Source organism: Periplaneta americana, chromosome 1, assembly GCF_040183065.1.
Source record: "Periplaneta americana isolate PAMFEO1 chromosome 1, P.americana_PAMFEO1_priV1, whole genome shotgun sequence".
Lineage (NCBI taxonomy): Eukaryota > Metazoa > Arthropoda > Insecta > Blattodea > Blattidae > Periplaneta > Periplaneta americana.
The window spans coordinates 139880342-139904469 of NC_091117.1; the positions used below are offsets into that span (position 1 = coordinate 139880342).

At 35.3% G+C, this 24128-nt stretch overlaps 2 protein-coding genes across 2 annotated transcripts in view; one reads left to right on the top strand and one right to left on the bottom strand.

Annotated features, from left to right (window-relative positions):
- Window positions 1-1887: 1887 nt before the first annotated feature.
- LOC138701458 (transmembrane protein 17B-like) lies at window positions 1888-11458 on the bottom strand. The gene is made up of 4 exons (XM_069828348.1): window positions 11118-11458; window positions 10910-11013; window positions 8554-8667; window positions 1888-2204 (listed from the first exon to the last, which is right to left on the bottom strand). The coding sequence occupies exons 1-4, from the start codon at window positions 11416-11418 to the stop codon at window positions 1935-1937; spliced, it is 789 nt and encodes a 262-aa protein (XP_069684449.1). The 5' UTR covers window positions 11419-11458; the 3' UTR covers window positions 1888-1934.
- Window positions 11459-11776: 318 nt separating this feature from the next.
- Window positions 11777-24128, top strand: part of mRpL16 (mitochondrial ribosomal protein L16) — a 46915-nt gene continuing 34563 nt past the window's right edge. Inside the window, exons 1-3 of the mRNA XM_069828354.1 lie at window positions 11777-11941; window positions 17839-17910; window positions 20866-21023. Of these exons, the coding sequence (XP_069684455.1) occupies window positions 11902-11941; window positions 17839-17910; window positions 20866-21023 (270 nt within the window). The 5' untranslated portion in view covers window positions 11777-11901. The remainder of the gene's footprint in view (window positions 11942-17838; window positions 17911-20865; window positions 21024-24128) is intronic.

Below are 24128 nucleotides of genomic sequence, written 5' to 3' on the forward strand. Positions count from 1 at the left end.
CAATTAAAAAAGCTCAGCCAATACTATTACTAATACAACTACTGCTGCTGCTATTACTATTACTATGGTACCATGTACCATTGCTACTACTACTGGTACTAATAATAGTAGTAATAATAATAAATGATCTGAAAATGAAATAGCATAATGTTATTCAAGAAGCTTATGCCCAATATATTAAGAGCAGAACACAAGAGAAGCACTGGTGAAAGGACATCTTAGAAATACCAAATAGGCAGTCACCAAGTTCCACTTATGCACTGGGCATGACTGTCTAACTCAACACCTGGATCGTTTTGGCTTACTACCAGACCCCAAAATGTACCTTGTGTGATCTACAAGAAGATATGAACATCTACTTCACTGTCTAACCTTAACCAAAGTAAAAGAGTCTGATCAATATTGGGAGGCGAGGAAATTAATGAGACAGTGAAGGACATTTTCTTCTCCTTTTGCACTCTTTTTTTTTTTTAATTGTATTTTATACTGAAGTTCTGTTTAGGCCAAAGATGTAAATCTCAATACCTGTCATTGGAAAATAATAATAATAATAATAATAAATGATTATATTTTATATTTTTAATAGATGGATGTTGACAACCTAGGGTCCTTGGTCTAATTCGTCCTGAATTTCAATTCTTTATGTTTTATCACTTTTAGACTTAAGCCTAACTCTTCATGACCTCTTTTTCACTTTTTTCAATAATTGGTTTGAAATGTTTTACCCCGTTCAACAATTTTGTATAGTTGATAGAATTTCTTCTACACTGTCATATTTCATATTCAAGAAAATAACATAGTCACCTTAAACAACAGTCACAAATGTAGCCACACACTTCTTTCCTGAACATCACTTTGAAACTGATCAAAAGTGCTAATAATGTTCCTTTACACCATTCCCTGAAAAATTCTTCTCTCACCTTCCGTTCCCCTTTTCGTTGATCTGGATTCTTTCTGGGTGCTAGAATGACTGACAGTATGGTATGAAGGTTGGTTAGGAAATATGATTGTTTAGGCATTGTTGGTAAAATTCGAAATTTCCCGAGGAATACGAAAAGCATCACGATTTACAATAGGAGAAATATCTTTCCTAATAACTAATGTAGGTTCAAAATGTTTTATGCGTAACACTGTCATTTTAGGAGGACAGGAACTGGCCACCCTATCCCATTATCTCTTGGCTTAGTTGCCTCATAAATGGTGCCTTGTTGGTATCATTTGTTAGATTCAGACCTATCTTCGGACAATGGACTAAACAACAGGAAACTGTAATTTCCTTAACTTGGAAATTATCACGATTATGCACCTAAACCATTTGTCGCGTAAAGTTGTGTTTTTCGGGAACTTAAACTGAAATATGAGACAGATCCATTATTAGAATTACAACCTGGTACACAACACGAATGGCCCATTTCACGACGTAATTAACACAAGAAAACATAATAAAATCACGTGGTAATCATGTTTGGACAGCCAACGGCGCCATTTTGGCCAGAATCAGTACCTGCATTAAGGTCTGAGTATTGAAGATGGTCTTGGTAAGACTGAATGCCTTGAAAAAACAGCATGGTGTCGGGTGCAAAAAAAAATGGAATAAAAAAAGCAATTATTTTATGCTCTGTGGAATTAAATGACAACTTTTTAGATTAGAAGACACAAAAATGTCCTATGTTATATTTCCATGCTTGGTTGTTAGAACATCGCAGATAGAGTTGTAAAAAAAAAGATTCTATGGGTGTACTAAAAAATTGTATTCTTCATGCCATAACAACAATAAGATAGAATATCATTCTAGTATACAATTTGATAATTCTGACATTTATTCAGCTATTGTTTCTTATTAGCGTTCATTTTGTAAATGTAAAAAATTGAAATAAAACACGGAAAAAATTTATGAACCTTTTATTTTACAAAAATTGTACATAATACATATTTCAGTCTATTTTAGTGACAAGATTGAGTTCACTTCTAGATCCAGGTGGAGTCTGAAATTGCATAATATGGAAACGCTTGGCCTGATGCTGAGAAGCATGCCTCAGTGCAAAAAATCCAGAAATCAATTGTACAATTAAAAATGACAGCATTATTCCTTGGACAGCACGTTCAATAGGTGAAGGTATAGTCTCTTCATTTACAAATAAGAACATCTGTAGTGGAAACTGTAGCAGAAGTGATAGCATCCAAAAACCAGCTAATTCAGGTATCTGTAAAATATTAAGATGAATATCAATATATTTACAGTAGTCCAATAAAATAATTACATTTTCTGTTCAAACTTTTTTTAAACAATCTTTCATTTTGCTTGGTATATTCAATGTTCCATATTAAGTACTCTGTTTATTGTAACTAATAGGAAGTAACTTTCTTCCATCTTTTTATTCACAGTAAAATAACTTTGCACTATCGAAGGAGCTTAAATAATCAACTTTTTCTTACAGTATTTATCTTCAAAGTTAACACGTCTATCAACCACTTGCTTTGTCATTCATTCCGGTTCAGACCAAACCATATGTAAGATCTCTCTCTTCGATTTTCTACCTATTAAAGAAATCGATGAATAACATTTTACAGGTTCAGATTTAAGACTTGCATTAAAAAATGTAAAATTAATCAAATCTTGTTCAGCATCTGTTGACCTGACAATGTAAATTTCATTTATAGATGACGAAATTCATTATTCCCATAACAGAACAATAGAAGAATCATGGCTAGCAGAGGTCTGAATTTTGATCATGAATGATGACTAGCACAAGGGTAATTTTGTTGAGTTAAAAATTTTGCCTAGAACCCTTTTATTCAGGGATAAGATTATTTTACGTGCAATACATCTCCGACATGAATCCTTAACTCACATTTTCCAAGGAAGCCATGCTAAGAATAAGTTCTTTGGTGACCTTATAAAATCTATAGAAAGAATTACACAGTAATATACAGTGGTGTCAGCAGACAAAATATCAGAAATCAATTCACTTGGTCACAAGGGGAAATTTTTTCCGAGATGAAGAAATAAAACAGTTAGTGGAAGATAAAAATATCACTTACGAGAAATGGCTAAACTAAAAGACTAAAGAGGATAAAATAGATTATAAAAGAAAAGCAGCTCCACAAATAGAGAAACAAGGAAAAGACAAAGAGTCTCTTGGAACAAATTTGTTACAAATATGGAACAAGAATTGTATAAACCAAGACCTAATACATAAAAAATTTTGAAACATTTAAATGTCGACACAAAAGAAGCTGTAAAGATCTCGGGGAATATTAATGAAAACACCTTTTCAGAATATTATAAACACCTCTGGACAGATAGCAATACAGTAATCAGCTAATGTCAGCTACTCAAGAAGAAGAAGAAAAAACATTTCCAACCAACTCATTTAACTATTTAGGATGTTTACCATCTTATGAAAATGAAAAAGGTATTCAAAATAAAGTTTCAAGTTCCTAAAAATAACAGGACTCATAAATCATATTTTTAAACCTACAAAATTTTCAAGGAGAACTAGAGTAAAAATTTATAACATTTTGGCACTTCCAATGTTAATGTATGGCAGTGAGATATGAACTCTAAAAACATTTGATAAATCAAGAATTAGAGCAGCTGAAATGAAGTTCATGAGAAAAACTGCGCAATATATTTCGTTAGATCGCAAAACTAATGAAGAAATTTTAAATGAACTAAAAGCTACATCAGTGCTGGATAAAATACAAAAATAACTGATTTGAACACATCCAATGGATGCCACGAGATCGTCTACCAAGAATAATGAAAAGTTACCAGCCTTAGAAAACAAGACAACAGGGATGACCATTGAAACAACTACTGGACAACTGAGATTGAAACGGTTCTACCATTTGGTCCAAATGCATGAAGTGTTATAATGATGGTAAAATCCATTGCTCTCAGGTGGATTTGAACTCGTGAACCTTAAGTCTAACTGCTAAAGATATCGATAAGAATATAGCTATACTCCGCGTCAGTAGAAAATCCATCTGAAAGTCAAATCCAATGCCTTGCCTCTCCAATCCGCGAACCTTAAAACTTCTCACGATGTTGCGAGTGAATGTCTTGAATCAGCATATGTCACGCAGTGTTAAATCATGGTGCTATATGCGTATAAGGAACATCAGTCTTTACCGATAGCCGTATTAAAATTAGCGTGTTAATTGTGCAGTGTCATTGCTCTTTAAATTCATGTCTATTGTATTGTTTTATTATTTTTCATTGTTATTTTGCTAATTTCGTTTATTGATCATTGACATAATGCAAGAACTTCAAATAGAACCCATTATGCAGTTCATCAGCAAATATCAACTTCAGTGGAAGGGTCATCTCGAACGAATGAATCGATGCAGAATTCCAAAAGCACTGTTTCATTACCATCCATATGGCAAAAGATCTCTAGGCCGTCCAAAGAAGAGATGGACTGAAAATTCTAGTTTGAGACTGTAATAGGCCACTTGGCCTAATACTTGTTAGGAAGATGATGATGATCATTTTGTCATTATGGAGAGTATGGCTGGATCATCTGCTATCTACAGTACACCAGTTAAAAAACGCAAACGAATGGGACAATCTGATTTGCGAAGTCACAGCAAAAAGACTGTTTACACCAGTTAAAAAACGCAAACGAATGGGACAATCTGATTTGCGAAGTCACAGCAAAAAGACTGTTTACACCAGTTAAAAAACGCAAACGAATGGGACAATCTGATTTGCGAAGTCACAGCAAAAAGACTGTTTACACCAGTTAAAAAACGCAAACGAATGGGACAATCTGATTTGCGAAGTCACAGCAAAAAGACTGTTTACACCAGTTAAAAAACGCAAACGAATGGGACAATCTGATTTGCGAAGTCACAGCAAAAAGACTGTTTACAGACTTTCTTAAAGATCTTGCGGAACATCCCGAATAAATGCCACCATTGATCTTAGGAAATCTCAAGATCTGATGTGTGGAATCTCCAAACGAAATGTAAACAAGGTTTCGAGAAAGAGCTAAAATCTACAGAACATCTTGCGAACTTTTCTTTTGCTAGGAAAACATTCAAACATGACATCGTCATGTTATTGATTTCAGTGACTTCGATAAAGACATGTTGCGCCGTTGTATTGCACTGGGAATGAATATATTTCGTGCAGGTATATTACAGTGAATATATTTTATCTTTCCACGCTCACATGTGGACAGCTGCATTGTGCTCTGCCATTTCTGCTTTACCTCCACGAATGTGGAAAGATAACATTTATGCACTATATATTAACATGTATGAGCCAATGTTTTCGTAATGGGTATATTTCTCATTTATTCAAAGAACGGCTATATTTTATTGAGATAAATCTATTTTGCACAGTCATATTATACGAATATTTAACATATTATATGGACGAATATCTCGAAAACATATATTTCTGTTTTTTAAAGAATGAATGTATTGTATTAGGGTTAATCTATTTTGTGGAAGCATATATTAAACATGTATGAGCTAACATTTGCATAATGTGCATATTTCTCATATTTTAAGAATGGTTGTATTAAACTATTTTCTGCAGATATATTATACAGTATTAAACATTAGGGATCAATGTTTTCATAACGGATACTTTTCTTCAAGGATGGTTATACTGTACTGAGGACTAATCTATTTTATGCAGGTGTCACTTTTGTAGTAAAAAATATATAGGTCAATGTTTTCATTCAGGGGATAGCATGCTGTACATGAAATTCGCTGGAAATTCTCTTTCCGTAAACATCTTATGACTTTGCTATACTGTGTAAACAATACAATTACCAGTTACTTTTATTTCATTTGAATTATTTGCTAAAATACACAGTCTTCCGTGAACTAAATATTCACAAACATTGCCTTTCATTACCAAAATAGGAACAATCACTCAATGATAGTGGTTTTGGAATAGTTGTCTTATAGGAGGATGTGGAACGTATAGATAGGGTACAAATTGCTTCTGAAAGTCTAATGTTCTTGAAATGGGATAAAAAGTTACTTTCACATCGTGAAATGAAATAGAATAACAAAATGGTGTTAATCTCTGGTCTAAGGAAACATACGATTATTATTTTGGTGTTAATTGAAATGATTTTTTTTTTACTACTAACATAATTTCTAAATTTTTATTTACAAAAATTGTAATGTATATATGTACTATTTCCAAGTCGTAAATTCAGAACATACGTTTCTGAAAACTAATATTGATAAAAATTAGTGAGAAGTTTAATTTTTAATTTTGTTATATTCAGATCATCATGCCAACTCCAATTGCCTCAGTGCTATGTATGTACTTATCCTCGTTCATGACTGTTGGCAACATATTGCTTTGCGCACTTCAAGGCAAACTCGTACTTGTTTCTTTTATCACGGAGGAGACAGTGAAAGACACAATGTCAGATAAGGAAATATAATTTCAAAACATACTAGACTTGTTTGTAGAGATAAGAATATTGCGTAATTGTCATTGTCCCATAATTCTAAGAAGTGGTCTTGAGGTACACTGATAATTTAATTTATTTTTAATCTTGAATCATGGTTAAAATATTGGAGTGCAAGAGGTCAAATGACTTTATTGTCAAACGCCTGGCATTAGAAAACAACATTTTTAATCTTGAAAAATGATTAAAATTCCTTTGAGATGTAGGCCTAAGCCTGAATATAGAAAATTAGGGAAGTCTGTACAAATTTACAATCCCAGAATTGGAAAAAATGTTTTTTTGGATTATATGAATATCTATTTTTTTTTTTTTTTTGCATTTCTTTTTCCTGCTTGTTTGTAAATTTTCCTGCAACTGAACATCCAAGATCAATAATTATTATTGCATAAATAGATATTACCACGATAAATAACAGCAAAATACGAGCGATTTCGAAGAATACGTAATCAATTTTTTTTATTTCAATTTAAATACCTTTTTCAGATTTTGTTTCGTTTTTCAGGATATGACCAGGAACTTTGTGTTTTTGTGAAATCTGGCATACCGTGAACTGAGCAGGGCCAGATGGAATTTTAATGAAAATCTGAAGGACACAGCAAATCATTTCTCTCCACAAAAATCGTCTGTAGCTGCATTTAGATTGGCAACAGGCCATGATTGTTTGGCCAAACACTTGCATAGAATTGGAATATATCAGTCCCCTAACTGTCCATTGTGCAACTCAAACCAAGAAATGGATTCGGAACATCTCAAAATCTGTGCTTCAGTGGCTGGTCATGATAATATCTTTGAAAAATATTGGAGTGCAAGAGGTCAAATGACTTTATTGTCAAACGCCTGGCATTAGAAAACAACAACAACATTTCTCTCCCTTATGGACTGATCTATTCAACACAGGCCTCTATAATCGATTTAATATGTGTAATATTTTGTTTTTGTGTTTTTATGGTATTGTATCCATGTATTGCAATGTGTTGTTTTTATCGTGATTATTTATTTTTATTGCGTTTTTATATTTCTCATGTAAATTTATATAAAACGTTCACCATTCATTTTACTATCCCACTTTGCAAAGTGTCCCGATTTTGGGATTTGAAAATCTGGTCACCTTAATTAAAAGTGACAATGCTTCTTCTCCTGCAAAATCTTTTTAAAAGCACATAGCAGACTTTGGAGGTGCAGCAACGATATCCATTGCCATTTATATAAATCTTACTTTCGTCTACCCCTTTCAAATACATAAAATAACACAACAGGTTTTAGCTAAAAAAACACTACACCTCTCTCTTCAAATAATTATTAATGCTATAACTTCACACCTCTAATTTGCGGGCCTTAAACTGCAAGCAGGCATAATAAAATATAGGTCACCTTTGTCTACTCAGACCTATTTGGATGATAGTTAGCTTGTTCTGAAGCATGTGGACATAGGCCAGCAGTCAGCTGGTTGATGTAGTACCTTTATGGGTTGTGGCACCACAGATTATTTTTTTACTGAGACCCATGAAGTCAGAATCATATAATAATAATAATAATAATAATAATAATAATAATAATAATAATAAAAAAATGTCTTTATTAAGATTAAGATGCATAGTTTCTGTGGAAAGAGATAAGACAAAACTCTGAGTTACGAGAAGTAATTGATATTGCATATTTTTTTCTAAAACTGTTTCATTTTCCTTAACATGCTTAATTTCATGTGTCACAACGTATTTAGGTCACAATAACGTTTACAGACTTTCACATGGGGAATACTTTATTCATTTATGACATTTCTGTTATCTCTAAGTTATCTAGGATATATTTTGTCTTATTTTTTTCCCCTTATAATAATTATAAGGCCAAGTGGCTCAGTGCCAGATTTGCCTAAACAATATTCACACGGGAAAAAGATAGTGAAGTTTTTTTTTTAAATCATGTTCTCTTATATGGTAATTATTCTTCCTTTACCATCATCTAATATTTACCTAGTAGGCCTACATGTACTTTGGCACATATAGAAATTATATAATTTACAGTCATTCTAGGCAGAAATCAGAGGTTTACAAATTTGTAGGTTAGGCAACTCTGGCACTAAGCCACTCAACTAATGTGTTTACATTACTTTTTCAGTTAGATTGCCTAAGTAGCCCATATATAGTCGAAGGCACTCTATACCAATCACTGCAATCAAAATAGTCACCACTATGAAGCGATAGATGTTGCTTAAACATTCATACTGAAATAGAAAAAGGAAATATTAATGTAATGCTTCTCTTTCAGTGTTCAGACCATGGTAATTTTAACATGATAACGAGCATTTACCATTCTTGTAATATAAGTTAATTAACACAAAATGTAATAAAGATGCAGACCTAAACACGCGTTTTTATCCGACAGTTAATTGAAAATCCTAAAAATCAAGTATATTAATTAAGGAAATGTTCCCCAAGAAAATTTATAGCTCAAAACTTGTATACAACTTAATTCTCGGTATCATTGACTTTTAAATAATATGTATTCAAGCTAATTTACATTAGAAATGCATCTTTTCATGTTTAATTGAGATGTCTAAAACCATTTTTAATATTGGTTATTATCCTATTACTTATGTAAATGTTTAAGATCTTACTTTTCGTCATTAAGATTACCAGTATAAGAATTATATATATTTTATAATTAGCCCTATTATCGTTTTGGATTATGTTTGATACACTCAGACGTTTAATAATTTTTCAGTTACTTATATTATATTTTACGCCATATAGATGTTAATGTAAGATTTATTTTAGTAGTTCAAGCTCCTATGAGCTCGAAATTTTCTGAAAACATGTAATGTATCATACAATGTATTATGCGAGATTGTCGCTTATTTAAGAAACAGAATTAGAGAAAAATGAACATAATTTCGATCAAATTACCTGTGCACTACTTTCATTTCTAAGAGTTTAAAATTAAGTGAATTATCATTCAAAATTGTGAACACTGAATATAATCAAATTGAAATTAGAAAGATGACATGTAGGAAGTACCGTATTTCCTTTTCTTTGTTAGGACAGTCACGAAGCTTGTGTTTATGAGGGTACAAGGAACAATTGACTGCAGATACTATTTCGCATTGTTTGTGATGAGGCGATAGTAGCGATCCTAGTGGCCAGCAACTACCTATGGATGCATTTTTACTACGTATTGAGCTTCGTGACTGTATATACTAGATTGTGGGAATACTGTATGCACGTCATTCGAAACCTAGAAATAGATTTTTTGGAACTTCATGATATTTTCACTACACTTCGTAAATAATAAGAAGCATCATTCTCTGCTTAACTAGGTGAAATTACCTACTGATATAACTATTTGACTAGGCTATTTCGAAGTTAAAAAAAGAACTATATTTGCGAAACATTTTACAGCTTCTTTATCTGCAAGTTCGCTATATTGACAGTTTTGTTTGATTTCGTTATGGCATAGGACCTGCACATTGTCAGCTAAGAATGCGTTTTCTTCGATAGTGCGTAAAGTTCATTTTACACACTGTTATCAGTACCTGAAGTCAGCCTTTAAAACACTAGTGCGTAAAAAACTAAAATCACTTTTGGTACTGCTATTCATTTTACGCACTGCCAAAGAAAATGTAATATTCAGTATACAAACTTCAATAAGAAATTGATGCATTACCTCGATCTTTCATTACTTAAATATTACACGTAACACAAATAAGTAACAAATGTAACATTCATATCTACAGTTTAGCCCTTATTCTGAAGTTACATGTAGTACTCATTGTAAAAAGATTTAACATTCAACTGTTCCTAACAGCTTTGCTGTTTATATGGACAGTTTAGACGGCCACGAAATCGTGATCATGAATGGTTCTGAGTTTAGACAGCCATGGCATTATGATCTTATAATCTCTCAACTTGAAATATTTAGTTAATGTAAATTTGTGCTATCGTAGAAAAAAAAATATTTATGACACGTTCGTTAAGTTATCTTTTTGGCCCTCGTGAAGCCTCGTTTTACAAACTTTATACTCGTACAAATAAGAGAACCTTTACGAACTATGTGTATTACTACTGTTATTTTCATTTTATCTACTCTGTAATTACATTGTTGAGTGGATTAAATAAATAAATAAATAAATAACTATTTTGGTTTCATTCCTAGCCGACGATATAGCATTCAACAATGAAAAATATAACAATGTTGGAAGGACCATTAGTGGACAAACGTTATTAATAAACCGAGGTAATTTAATTCTTAAATCAGTTTATTTAGTCCAGAGACATATTATATTATTGACATCAATTGAACATGTACAGCTAACAATGCAACCTAAACACATAAACTGTTTATACTGAAATTGGCGTTGCTACGGAAATTGGCCACAAATGGTACCACCATTACAGTCGCACACAAAAGGGGGTAACTTTCAAGTTACTCGAGTAATTCCGAATTATGGAGTCAACATAATCATTTACCTTTAACTGTAACATAGTTATCACTGTACACAGCCAGAATGGAAAGAAAATGACATTGAAGTATAATGACATTTGGAGAGGTAGGTTCGACACAATTTCGTTTCCTGAAAATACAAAGATTTACATTAGCTGGTCCTGTATTATGTGCTTGGGTGTACGTTCATTACAATATAGGAGCCATTCTTTTTATGATTTCCGAAATCCAAACCTAGTTTTATGAATTCTGTTTCTCCATAAGAATTATAATACGTTAAGCCAGGGAATATTTTGTCTGACGCGCTTGTCAATCTTTGTTTCCAACTTTCCGCCATTGTTTGACAGCTGCCCACTGCCCAGCTGGTAGCTGCAGTGATGCCACTGACAATCAAATGTACCAGGTATCTCAGAGAAATATGCCAAATTGTACCGAAAGTATTTTTTTTGTGTACCAAATTTACCAAACTCTTGGACCTTCCTAACAAATTACAAATTCTGGCAAAAGACATTAATACGTAACAGAAAACTGACATTTTGTTGCACTATTACTATATATTTACAGCAATACCACGCAATACGATTGTCCACGCCAATGAGTTCAGTCAGTTCAGTTAAAATAGCGTACATACGGCCAGGTGCAAATATTATGCAATCTTCAACGTCTTCTGCTGTGGAGGAGCTGGAAAATGAGCAATTTTTCTTCTGACTGGGTATGTAAATTAGACTTTTTAAAAATTATTATGTATTATAGAAATACATTTTAATGGATTATGGTATTTAACACAGTCTAATACTTATCTATTAGACTGTGGTATTTAATTTGATTTAGCGACTTTTTAGTTTAGAATTTGGCGACTTTTGGCTATCACGAGTTGGCTACAGTGCTGTGGCGACTTGGAGTCCATCTTGGACAAAAATGGCCGTTGTAGTGAGCTGCATTGCTATAAAAGAAAGAAGTTTTTAATTTGTTGTAGAGTACTTTATTAAATTTATTTGTTGTATATATTAGAACCAAAATGCAGTGCTACTGTTCGAGAACGGTAGGAAAACTATTGTGTAAGTTATTTACCATGAACTGGAGGCCTGTATGAATATAAACTCACAATACAATTTAAGAGAAGTCTGATTTAACTTTTCATTTAAAACATATTATCATTGACTCTAATATGTTCTTATTGAAGGTGAGGAACTACTACTACTGATGGGGATTGGGATTATTACAATAATAATAAAAAACGAAAATTCTGTCTGTGTCCTCTTCCTCTGAGAAACCGAATTTAGGGCGCGTTTGCGTACAGGGGCAGCGGCATTTCTCTAAGGTTAGAGCCCAGTTTGTGTGTGTGTGTTTTTTTATATAAAGAAATACCGAATTTTTTTTTTTTTTTTTTTTTTTTTTTTTTTTTTTTTTTTTTTTTAGGGCACAAATCTAAGAATTAACTTATCGTTATTAGTCCGCCGAGTTAGCTCTGTGGAAGCGTATCTGCCTCCAGACTAGCCGGCCCGGATTTGATACCCGGCGGGGTCAGAAATTTTTATGTAAAATTTCTACCTCGGGACTAGGAGAGATGGCGTTGCGCAACTTCTAATCACTAGGTTGTGCACCAATATGCCTGGGTTAAATCCCAAATCTCTCCGCAGTGCATATAAAGAGAAGGCATACTGTCGGTTTCTTGGTGAAAGTGACCAAGTCACATTGAAGGATTCCAAGCAATATGAAAATTTAAGACACGATTTTATATTAAAAACTAATAATATAGCACATTTACCTTCAAAATAACTAATTACTAACGTCTAAAGAAGTACAGTTATCTTTGGATGGATCATTAAACCTTTAAATGCCTTTTCCCAACAATTTTATATTTTGGACTTGGTCACTTTTACTAAAATCCGACGATATGTCACTGTTGATAGTGATTTGTCCGTCGGACGGGGACGTTAAGCCTAGCGGCCCCCTTGGTGCTATTCGACAGGAGTAGGCTACGTACCAACACCGTGTTTCCCTTTCTCCCTTCCTCATCGTCATCGTCACCACCACCACCACCACCACCACCCATTCCATTCCATACACTACATTTACACGAACACTTACACACACACTCACCCTAGAACAAGACATAACACTCCATACACATCATGTATAGCGTGGCCCGCCGAAGTGGTATGCAACTAGAAAAATGGGTCACAGTCCTGCCATCTATCCGCAATATGCGGAACCTAAATCACATAAAGTGACATGGGTAGGCATTGGATACATACATACATACAGTCGACCTGGTTGGCGAGTTGGTATAGTGCTGGTCTTCTATGCCCAAGGTTGCGGGTTCGGTCCCAGGCCAGGTCGATGGCATTTAAGTGTGCTTAAATGCGACAGGCTCATGTCAGTGGATTTACGACATGTTAAAGAACTCCTGCGGGACAAAATTCTGGCACATCCGGCGACGCTGATATAACCTCTGCAGTTGCGAGCGTCATTAAATAAAACATAACATTTAATATTTACATACATACATACTTACTTACTTACTTACTTATCTTTATTAGAGTCAGATCCACGGGGATACTGGTGTAGACTGACGGATTCCAGGTATTCACTACATTGATATTAATTTCTTTTGTTTTCTCAACCATTGCCAACATACTATTATTGACATCCAGTAATACCTGTGTTGTGACCAATGTGGAATTCTTAGAGGCCCAGTTTCTTCAATCCCGAGTAGGGATTCGATTCCTAGGCAGAAACATAAAAATCAAGGGATATTCTAGTGCAGGGTGCCTTCTCCAACATTTTCACACGCAATGATCACATAACTCAGTGATACCGGCATGATGTTGCACTATGTGGGAAAGTACTCCATCGGTCCAGGGTAAATCTATATGTGAACCTATATACCAAAACACGTATATGCAAGGGACACCAAAAATCTGAATTAATCAAACCTAACCTGTTGCTGGTCTACAAACTTACGAAAACTCGCTTTATGTGTACCAAAAAACATATGCAAGGCATACCGAAAGACTGGAAAAACCGAACTTAATCTGTCACTGATCCTCGATCTTACGAAAACTCGCTTATTTAGGCCTATTATTCCAAATGTCGATTTCTAAAGTTATAGGCCTATCATCTCTCAGTTTAATTTCTTTAGGAAAATAGCTGATAAGTCAGTGTGTGCTAGACAATATTTTCTTACAATTTCAGTGGTAGTGTAATTTTTGGTGGGTTTTCTGTACTTCTAGTGCAATAATATGTGATTTATATTCGTATTGTTGGCAATAATGCATTCTCCCATTGTCTTCTCCCATCTGTTTCTATATTTGTGAATATGGCGGACGTGTCTGTGTGCACTAGAGTTCATTTCCCTGTCTAATCACTGTTAAATATTTCTTTTGTGTATTAATTATTATTGATAAACATTACCTTTAAAGCGGCCACAACACAACAGTGAGTTCTGACAAGGTTAGAATGGGTTAGATGAGGGAATAGCTAAATGACAACCTTATCACAGTTCTCAGCCTCTTGTCATTTATCTCTCTCTCTCCCTCCCCTCCCCTCCCTCTCCCTCCCTCTCCCCCTCCCTCTCCCTCCCCTCCCCCTCCCCCTCCCCCTCCCCCTCTCTCTCATTTTGCAGCTGTCCCTTATTTGCATTCTAAAACCTGGCTAGCCTAGCCGAAAGTTATATTTACATTATTATTATTATTATCATCATCAGCCTATTATTATTATTATTATTATTATTATTATTATTATTATTATTATTATTATTATTATTATTATTATTATTGTTAGAACTAGGATTCGTATGTAATAATAGCTAATATTTTTAGTCGGTGTAGTTTATAAACATGCAAGTCATGCCCCCACTACTTACTTATACTTGCCATTCTTGTCATTCAGTACTTCCATTAGTTAGCGCTAAGGGTCTTTAATCCTCTTAAACACCACTTACAAAACAGCGAGAATTTAAAAGCTGCATTGTCTAGTCCTTGTGATTTTTCTTGCATTTCAAGTCTTCTCAACCAGGCTTAGAACCTTCTTAGCTGGCATCACATCGACTCCACTATACTCGGCATCATTCTAAACTTTTACTACATATAAATCCTAGCTCTAGTTATTGTTATTAATATTATTATTTATTTATTTATTTATTTATTTAACCTGGTAGAGATAAGGCCATCAGGCCTTCTCTTCCCCTCTACCAGGGGATTACAACTACAATATTAAGAATACAATTACAATTATAATTACAATTAATATTAAATTTACAAATACAATAAAAATCAAAGTACTGAAAGATTAACTGATTAATAAAATTTATATATTTTGATGTACCGAAGTACATATGATATTTCCATGCAGATATTCTGCGTCATCACATGATGAAAGAGTGATGGAACGGAGAAAAATTCTCTCCGGCGCCGGGATTTGAACCCGGGTTTTCAGCTCTACGTGCTGATGCTTTATCCACTAAGCCACGCCGGATACAATCCCGACGCCGTTTAGAATCGTCTCAGATTAAGCTCCATCTCTTGGGTTCCCTCTAGTGGCCGCCCTCTGCACTACGTCATAGATGTCTATGAACGCAGGACCGAAGTCCATACATGTGTTGAGGTGCACTCAGATGAGTGACTGTTTGGCCGGGATCCGACGGTATGGGCGCCGTCTTAAATCGGTCCTGCGTTCATAGACATCTATGACGTAGTGCAGAGAGCGGCCACTAGAGGGAACCCAAGAGATGGAGCTTAATCTGAGACGATTCTAAACGGCGTCGGGATTGTATCCGGCGTGGCTTAGTGGATAAAGCATCAGCACTTAGAGCTGAAAACCCGGGTTCAAATCCCGGCACCGGAGAGAATTTTTCTCCGTTCCATCACTCTTTCATCATGTGATGACGCAGAATATCTGCATGGAAATATCATATGTACTTCGGTACATCAAAATATATATATGATATGCGTAATAAATCACTTTGTGATTTAAGACGGCGCCCATACCGTCGGATCCCGGCCAAACAGTCACTCATCTGAGTGCACCTCAACACATGTATGGACTTCGGTCCTGCGTTCATAGACATCTATGACGTAGTGCAGAGGGCGGCCACTAGAGGGAACCCAAGAGATGGAGCTTAATCTGAGACGATTCTAAACGGCGTCGGGATTGTATCCGGCGTGGCTTAGTGGATAAGCATCAGCACGTAGAGCTGAAAACCCGGGTTCAAATCCCGGCGCCGGAGAGAATTTTTCTCCGTTCCATCACTCTTTCATCATGTGATTAATAAAAGCTAGACAGTTTATTGTAAAAGTTAAGAAGAGAGAAGCATTTCTTTTATTGATTAAGTACAAATTAAACCTACTCTGCGCAGTAAGAAAATGCTTAATAAGCTTGCTTTTGAACGCTACTAAATTCCGACAGTCTCTGATGTCACTGGGAGGGTATTCCACAAGTGCGAGAGCGAGATTGTGTATGATGATGAATACGATGATGTCTTATGTGTTGATATGGCTAGTATGCGGCTATTTTGCATGCGTGTGAACAGATTATGATATGACAGGTAACTGAAATGGGAGGCAATAGGTGTAGAAGTGTGAAGGACTTGGAAAAGGAGAACAAGAGAATGAAAATTTCTACGTTCGTTAAGCCATAGCCAGTTTAGAGTTTGGAAGGATGGGGTAATGTGGTCAGCGCAACGGACATTGCAGACTAAGCGAACACAAGAATTATGAACACGTAATTTTTGCGACTGGTTGACATTGAGGTCAGTCAGTAGAAAATAACAATAATCGAAGTGGGGCATTACTAGTGTTTCCATTAGTATTTTCTTGAGTGATAGCAGAAGGAATTTTCGAATGCTGTTTAAGGAATGTAGTATGGAAAGCACTTTTTTGGTAATATGGGTTACTTGGTTATTCCAGTTTAAATGCGTATCAAAGTAAACTCCAAGGTTTTTAACACAGGAAGCAAAAGGGATTATTGTGTCGTTTAACTTGACTGGAAGAGCAGGAGTAGTATTGCATAATAGACGTTGATGCCTCACTAGGATCGCTTGTGATTTTCTTGCATTGAGAGTCGATAAGAGGAGAACCAAGAAACTGTGCTTTCTGATAGTTGGAGTGATCGTAATTTTCTCGTCAGTAAGTCGATATTTACAGTGTCAAACGCTTTACTGAAGTCTAGTAGTGTCAGTATTGTAATTTTACGTTCGTCCATAGCTTTTTGGATGTCTTCCGTTACTTCCAACAGTGCAGTTGCTGTACTGTGTCGAGTCCTGAAATCTGACTGATGTGTGTCCAAGAGTTCATATCTGTTTAGGTAGTCAATGAATTGTCTGTGTACTATCCTCTCTAACGCCTTCGATAAGGTAGGTAGAATACTAATAGGTCGATAGTTGTTGGGGGTAGTCGGCGTTTTAACTTTGGGTATAGGGCGCACAAAGGCATTTTTCCAAGCTTTAGGAAATAATGGATGCCGTCAGTGAAGCATTGAAAATGTGTGTCAGTGTTGGTAATTATCATCATTATTAGTATTATCATCATTATTATCATTATCATCATTATGATGATTATTATTATTATTATTATTATTATTATTATTATTATTATGTCCACACCTGTGAAGTAACGGTCAGCGCATCTGACCATGAAACAAGGTGGCCCGGGTTCGAATTCTGGTCAGGCCAGGTTACCTGGTTGATTTTTTTTCTGGGGTTTTCTCTCATTCCAATATGAGCAAATGCTGGATAACTATCACTGCTGGACCTCGGACTCACTTCACTGGCATTATCACCTTCATTTCATTTAGACACTAAATAACCTGAGATGTTGGTACAGTATCGTAAAATAACCCACTAAAAATGTCAATATTATTATTATGATTATTATTATTATTATTATTATTATTATTATTATTATTATCACTGCTGTCACCATTCTTTCAAAGTGGATGTGTTTTATTTTTTCAGGCATTAATGGCATGCCGAGTATCATACAAGTGGCTGGAGTCAAATACTTTCCACGACCAGAAAAATATGATCGTAAGTTTATATTTAATTGTTCTATTTAATGTTAGTGGTGTATGTGTGTGTGCGTGCGTTCGTGAGTGTGTCGAAGCAATAGAAAAGTAAAATGCGTAGTAGTTAAATCTTCTGATTCTGTATGAATACCTATATATTGTCCTTAGTCCTTAAAGTAAGGGAAGCTATTTACTGCCATGGTTGAAATCAGGGGCGCACCCAGGATTTTGTTTGGGGGAGAGGAGGCTTCAGATAATCTACTGTACTTTTAACGTTAGTTACGTTCAGAGCACATACTGGTAATGTATAGCTTAATTTAGTTTAAATATTAATTTCATTTGTTACAGATATTTTCAAAGATGGGAGTTAGATTTACAAACACAAATATACTATGGAATAAAGGACGCTAAATTCCGAAATATGAGCCTACTGAAAATTTTTAGGTCGGCTTGCCCACTACTTGTTCTAAAGTACGCTACCTAAATCTCATTTTCAGAGTATGTCAAACTTTAAAAGATTGGGTCATATAGAAAGTCACATATATTTTAAATACAAAATCAACTTTCTTGCACCCTCATAATCACAGTATCATATCACTGCCACATTGAAAACAGGTAACTTATTAGGTATAATGTCTGGAAAGAAATTATCTATTGATTTAAGTATTGATAATGGAAAGAGAAGTCAGGCTTTGGAAAACAGGAAGAAAACTCGAGACAGTTATCGAAACTATGTGGACGACAAGATCTGCCATTATGTAGTCATAGGAACTGTGGTGAGTTTGATATAACTAAACCCCCAGTAGAGAATGAAGGAAATTTTATAACTATTTTAAGAACTCGCGTAAGTGTGGGGGATAGTATGTTAACGAACCATTTTTTTCAGTTGTAGTAGAATTGGTTAATTTTTGAACAGCTGAAAATGATGAAGTTGACATGGGGTTTTGTAAGATTTTACTTCCTTTCTTAGCAAGATGGTCAGCAGCTTTATTACCAGATAATCCACAGTGTGCTGGTACCCATTAAAAAACTAGCAGCATCAGTAGTGGTAGGTACGAAAATATTGCTCTGTACCATTGATATCATACCATTTCCACGAAATTTAAAATAATAAAAGATGGTAGTGTCTCTATGCACAACAAAATATAATTCCTGAGTAGCTATGCAAGGCCATGTATTGTGGGTTCCTATCACCATGGCATGGCGCGTCCTCAGGTTGTGGATAGAGGAGACGGCCTCCAGATATGGAGGGTAGCTGCGAATATATTGAATAAGCAGTCGTGGACAGCCGATAAGGGGCGGTCCTCCAGCTTGGGGGTTGGGCGAAGGGCTAACTGTAAAAATCAGCTTGTTACAAAACCTAACAATAAGCCTCGAATGGGACTGATTCTCCGGCATGACCACAGCAAAGGAATAAGGTTATAAGATTTGGTACATGGAGCTGCACGCAATGTATTCTTCACCTGACATAATTAAGAACATTAAATCCAGACGTTTGAGGTGGGCAGAACATTTAGCACGTATGGGCGAATTCAGAAATGCATATAGAGTGTTAGTGGGAGGCCGGAGGGAAAAAGACCTTTGGAGAGGCTGAGACGTAGATGGGAAGATAATATTAAAATGGATTTGAGGGAGGTGGGATATGATGGTAGAGACTGGATTATCTTGCTCAGGATAGGGACCAATGGCGGGCTTATGTGAGGGCGGCAATGAACCTCCAGGTTCCTTAAAAGCCAGTAAGTAAGTAAGTAAGCTATGCAAGGAAAAGTACAGTTGCATCCTTTCAATTACTCACAAGGCATGACTGTTTGTCAAAAAATTGAACAAAATTGGTATTATTTCCTCACAACTTTATCCATTGTGCAGTCTTTAGGAAGAAATGGGTCAGAATCATCTTCAGCGATGTCCAACCCTTCCTTCTAAACCCACTGTGTGTGAGAAACATTGAAGAGCAAGAAAGTTAATGGCTTTATTGCCAAGAACTCAGCATTAGTTAACAACTACTCCCAAATGCAAATTTTGTCGTTTTCACCACTTGTTGTCAAGACCAAATTGTCAAAATTGGGATTTGTCCAGAACAGTTATAATAGTGATTATCCCCCCTCTGCCTCCCACAGCCAGAGCTTTCCAATCCTGATCATGACTCCAGGATTGTCTAGTACCGGTACTAACATGTTAGTTGATTAGATGATAATAATTAATAGAGACTGGATTTTAAAGGGAAAATTTTTCATCAAAAAAGGACAAAAAAGGGGGAAGTTGTAACCAAAAAAAGGATTTGAAAAAGGACTATATTACTCCCGAAACACACTTCAGCACATTCATGGAAATACATGGCACACACAATCTTACATTTTATCTCTTCACAACATAAGGAAAGTGTTGTATTTGATCACATTCAATATGTTTCAATATGATTCTGTCTCTCTGTCTTTATAAACAGAAAATGACCGCTCAACATCAACTGAAACCAGAGGTGAAAATTTTCTTTTTATCCTGAACTCTAAATCAGCACATTTTATTAGTTTTTCAATGTCTGGAATCAGAAGAAGAACGATATTTATTTTCGCTTGCTCAGGAAGTTATAGACCTATCAGAAAAATATAGGAAAATGATCTGAATGTTTGCGATATTCTGTCAAAAAGGACCAAAATAAGAGATGTTTTTAAAAAGAGGGGATAAAAGAGAATATGGACTAAAAAGGGGGGGAAAAGGGAAGTCAAAACCATATAATTTGGTCAGTGGAAGATAGTTTTGAACATCATAATAATTATTTCATGTTTTGTGTTAAAAAAAAAAATGGGATTCCCTTTAAAATCCAGTCTCTAATAATTAATCTCATTTGAAACAATTACATAGCTACCAAATAGAAAACTTAATAAGAGAGTTGGTAAGAAAAGGAAGAAAATGAAACATATTAAACATTGTGTGTTATTCAGAATTTTCTAATTTATGTATTGTATGATTTCTGTACTAGATGTGGAGTATCCAGAGAGAACAAAACTTAGGTTTATGGAGAAAGTGCCAGCATTACCTACAAACATTCGACCTCCAAAGATGACCAAAAGCCTTAAGTATATGCGTGGACCAGAACTTGTTCATAATTTTCTTCTTCATGAGCAGTATGGAATTATTGTGAGTATTTTAATATTTAACATATTTTACATTGTTGGCATATTAATCTTAATACTTCTAGGAATTTTATCTTTATTAAAGTTTTGTCATTGTAACATTTCAGATAATTTTAAGGTTGTACATTAGATAGACATGCAGTAGGACTTAACATTTTACACTGTTGGCATATTAATCCTTATAGAAATTTTATAACTGCTTATGCTGTAACTGGCTATTGAGAAATTATGCTGGAATGAAAGAAAGCAATTTCCAAATTTTCAGTCATATTGATTTTGTTAGGATGCTCACAATAAAAGGAAAATGGTCCTTTCTATTGATATTACTTATTAGGACTAAAATGTCCCAATTATTGTTTTGATTGCGTATGATGACAGACTTTCATTTGCTTAAAAAGATACTTGGTTTTAAGAATAAAAACTTATATGTGTGTGTGTAGTGTCATATCTAAAAACTCAGGTATCAGCATCAACTCCAAGGATTCCTGTGTTTACTTGCTCCTTTGAACTTCCCTTATAAAAGTTGTATAGATTTGCGGTCTTACTAATAAAAATTCTATATACAGGTGTTTAACTGTCTTATACAATGAGTAGCTCGTTTACAAGTCGTGTGTAAATTCCTTACTAATAATCACTACATACTTCGTGTATAACAGTATAACTGTTACATAGCTACGTCATAGTTTCGTCATTACTTCATTACGAAAGGTAATAGAATATCTGAGGTTCTCTATTGCATCCGGTAGAGTGCTCTAGTGTGCTGTGTTAAGTATGAATAGTACAACTGGCTCTGATTGATTACCACACTGTATTTTGGTCGAAGAGTACAAGCTACAGCAATATTATTCTTATTATTCTGTGCTCTTTGATTTGTTCTTCTGTGGTTACAAGGCAACCATCATCATAAAATGACAGTTGATATGAACAGCTGTTAGAGGAGTGGCCATTTTTTTCTCTATATACAACTCTTAGACAAGGGATTTCATGTATATAACTACTGCAAAGCAATTCCCATTGTATAGTTTATACATCCATCACTTATGCATGGTTTATTAGTAACGTTTTCTGTCCCAACTCTGCATAAGTCTCGTATAAAAACTATACATGATTTATTAGTAAGACCGTTGGTCTACAGAGAAGATGATATGTTGCAGTGGTTTACTGTTACTACACGGGTAATGAAAATGACTGTGATTTATGTAGAAGTGGTGGGAGGATGCTAAAGTAACGCAAGTGCCTTGAGAAAACCCAGTCTAACAATTTTTTGTCCACCAAACATAGATTCACCTAATTTGAATTCGAATCTCCATAGTGGAGAGCAGATAACCTATTAGAATGGCTAACATTGTACCTAATGTAGGGTTATTCAAAAGTCACGAAAGAATAAATTATAAGTCTCATACCGTACCTAAATTTGATAAAAAGTAAATTTATAGAAAAATTATAATATAGTTTTGTTAATAAAGGAATGGGCTTATTTTCACATAATTGAATTGAATTTAATTTAAAGGGGGAGGGCTATAACAGCCCTAGCAATGCGACCTAAAAGATCTATTACACATCCTCATCATAATATCCTATCAGTCCATTAGTTTGATGCTCTTAATGAACTGAATCAAACTAAGGACTGGGACAGTTGATAGCTCTTCAAGCTTTGAAAAATGTTTTCCAAAGATGAGAGCTCTTTGATGGGTGAGTGCATTGCAGTCGCACAATAGATGAGTTACAGACTCATCTCCCTGTCAACGAGTACAGGTTGGGTTGATATTATGTCCCATCCTGTACAGGTTCTTCTTGAGGGCACAGTGTCTGTAAGGAAACCGACTGTCCAGCGGAGCTGTTTCTTGCTCAGTTTTAACAAGTCGACCTGCTTTTATTAAAATCTCTTATGAGGGCCTTAGAGTGTCTGCAGCTCTCACTTGAGTTCCAGTAGTTTTTGTGTTTCTTGAGAGCCCAGTCCCTGATAACCTCTTTTACTATTCTTAGATATAATCCCAACACAGGCTCAGGTCCTATGAATGGGATCTTGGTTCCCTTTTTGGCAGCCTCATCTGCTCTCTCATTACCATGAATACCTGCATGTTCCAGCAGCCATTTCAGTTGAACTGTGTTCTGTTCAGCCAGTATCATGAGGGACTCACGGCACTCCAATACCAGTTTTGACTTAACCAAGGGGTCTTCAAGTGCCTTAAGTGTCACTTGGGTATCTGAAAGTATAAGAATATGTCCACGATTGTAGCCCTTCCTAATACTTTTCCTGACACTGGCTAAAATCTCAGCTTGAAAGACTGTGGCATTTCCAAATAATCCAGCACCAGTTTGTGACTTGGTTTTGAAACCATCAGTGTACCAGACTGGACCCTCTCTGGTTTAACCTGACTTTCCTATTCACTGCGCTCTGTGAGAGGGAGGAGTTTAGGTTCCCCTATGAAAGTGAATGCTGTGTTACATAAGTCCAAGGCAAACCTCTCGACATGTGTTGAGGTCCATTGTTTGTAATTCACCTTGAACCAAATGTGAAAGTGGAAGCGTAACGTGTTGACACATGACAAGGTAAACAACACCTCGACACGTGTCATGTGTTCAGCGTACACATTGACCTTCCGCAGCCCAGCCGGTTGAAGAGAAGGTTCAGTTGCGAAAGAGTTTTTTGCTGCATGCCACTGGTATAAAAGTGGAAGAATTCAGGTTGTATACAGTTGTATCATGGATCCATTAGCTACATTATCACGCATTAGTGTTGGGGAGTACACAAGAATAGGCAATATTGGGACGTTAACTCCCAACAAAGAGTATATTTTGAAAAAGCTAAGAAAATCAAACACTATAAACGGTCTGGTGATAGTGGCGGATTTAGAAGACTTATCTGTTTTCCTCCCAAAACGGTTTACGAACTTATCTGAAGCGGTTCTCAATGAAATAACGTCTGATTCAAAGATATTGTTGGTGTACCGAGGGTTGGTGCCGATTGGCGGAGGGAGTAAAACGATCCATAAAGTGGACTTCAAAAGAAGTGAATAGCGGAGAGGTGAGTAGAAATGAATACGATTATACAAATATGTTAGTATCACCAAGTATGTTGCATTATTGGTAGTGTGTTAGAAATATG

Bases quoted from the DNA above. Each gene is read 5' to 3' on its own strand.
- LOC138701458 (XM_069828348.1), bottom strand. From the start codon at position 11,418: ATGTCAGTTTTCTGTTACGTATTAATGTCTTTTGCCAGAATTTGTAAT. The intron at 11,014-11,117 runs GTTTGGATTTCG...TTGTATTTTCAG, and splicing joins AACAGAATTCATAAAACTAG to GAAACGAAATTGTGTCGAAC. The intron at 2,205-8,553 runs GTAATGTAAACA...AATATTTTACAG, and splicing joins TAGGCAATCTAACTGAAAAA to ATACCTGAATTAGCTGGTTT.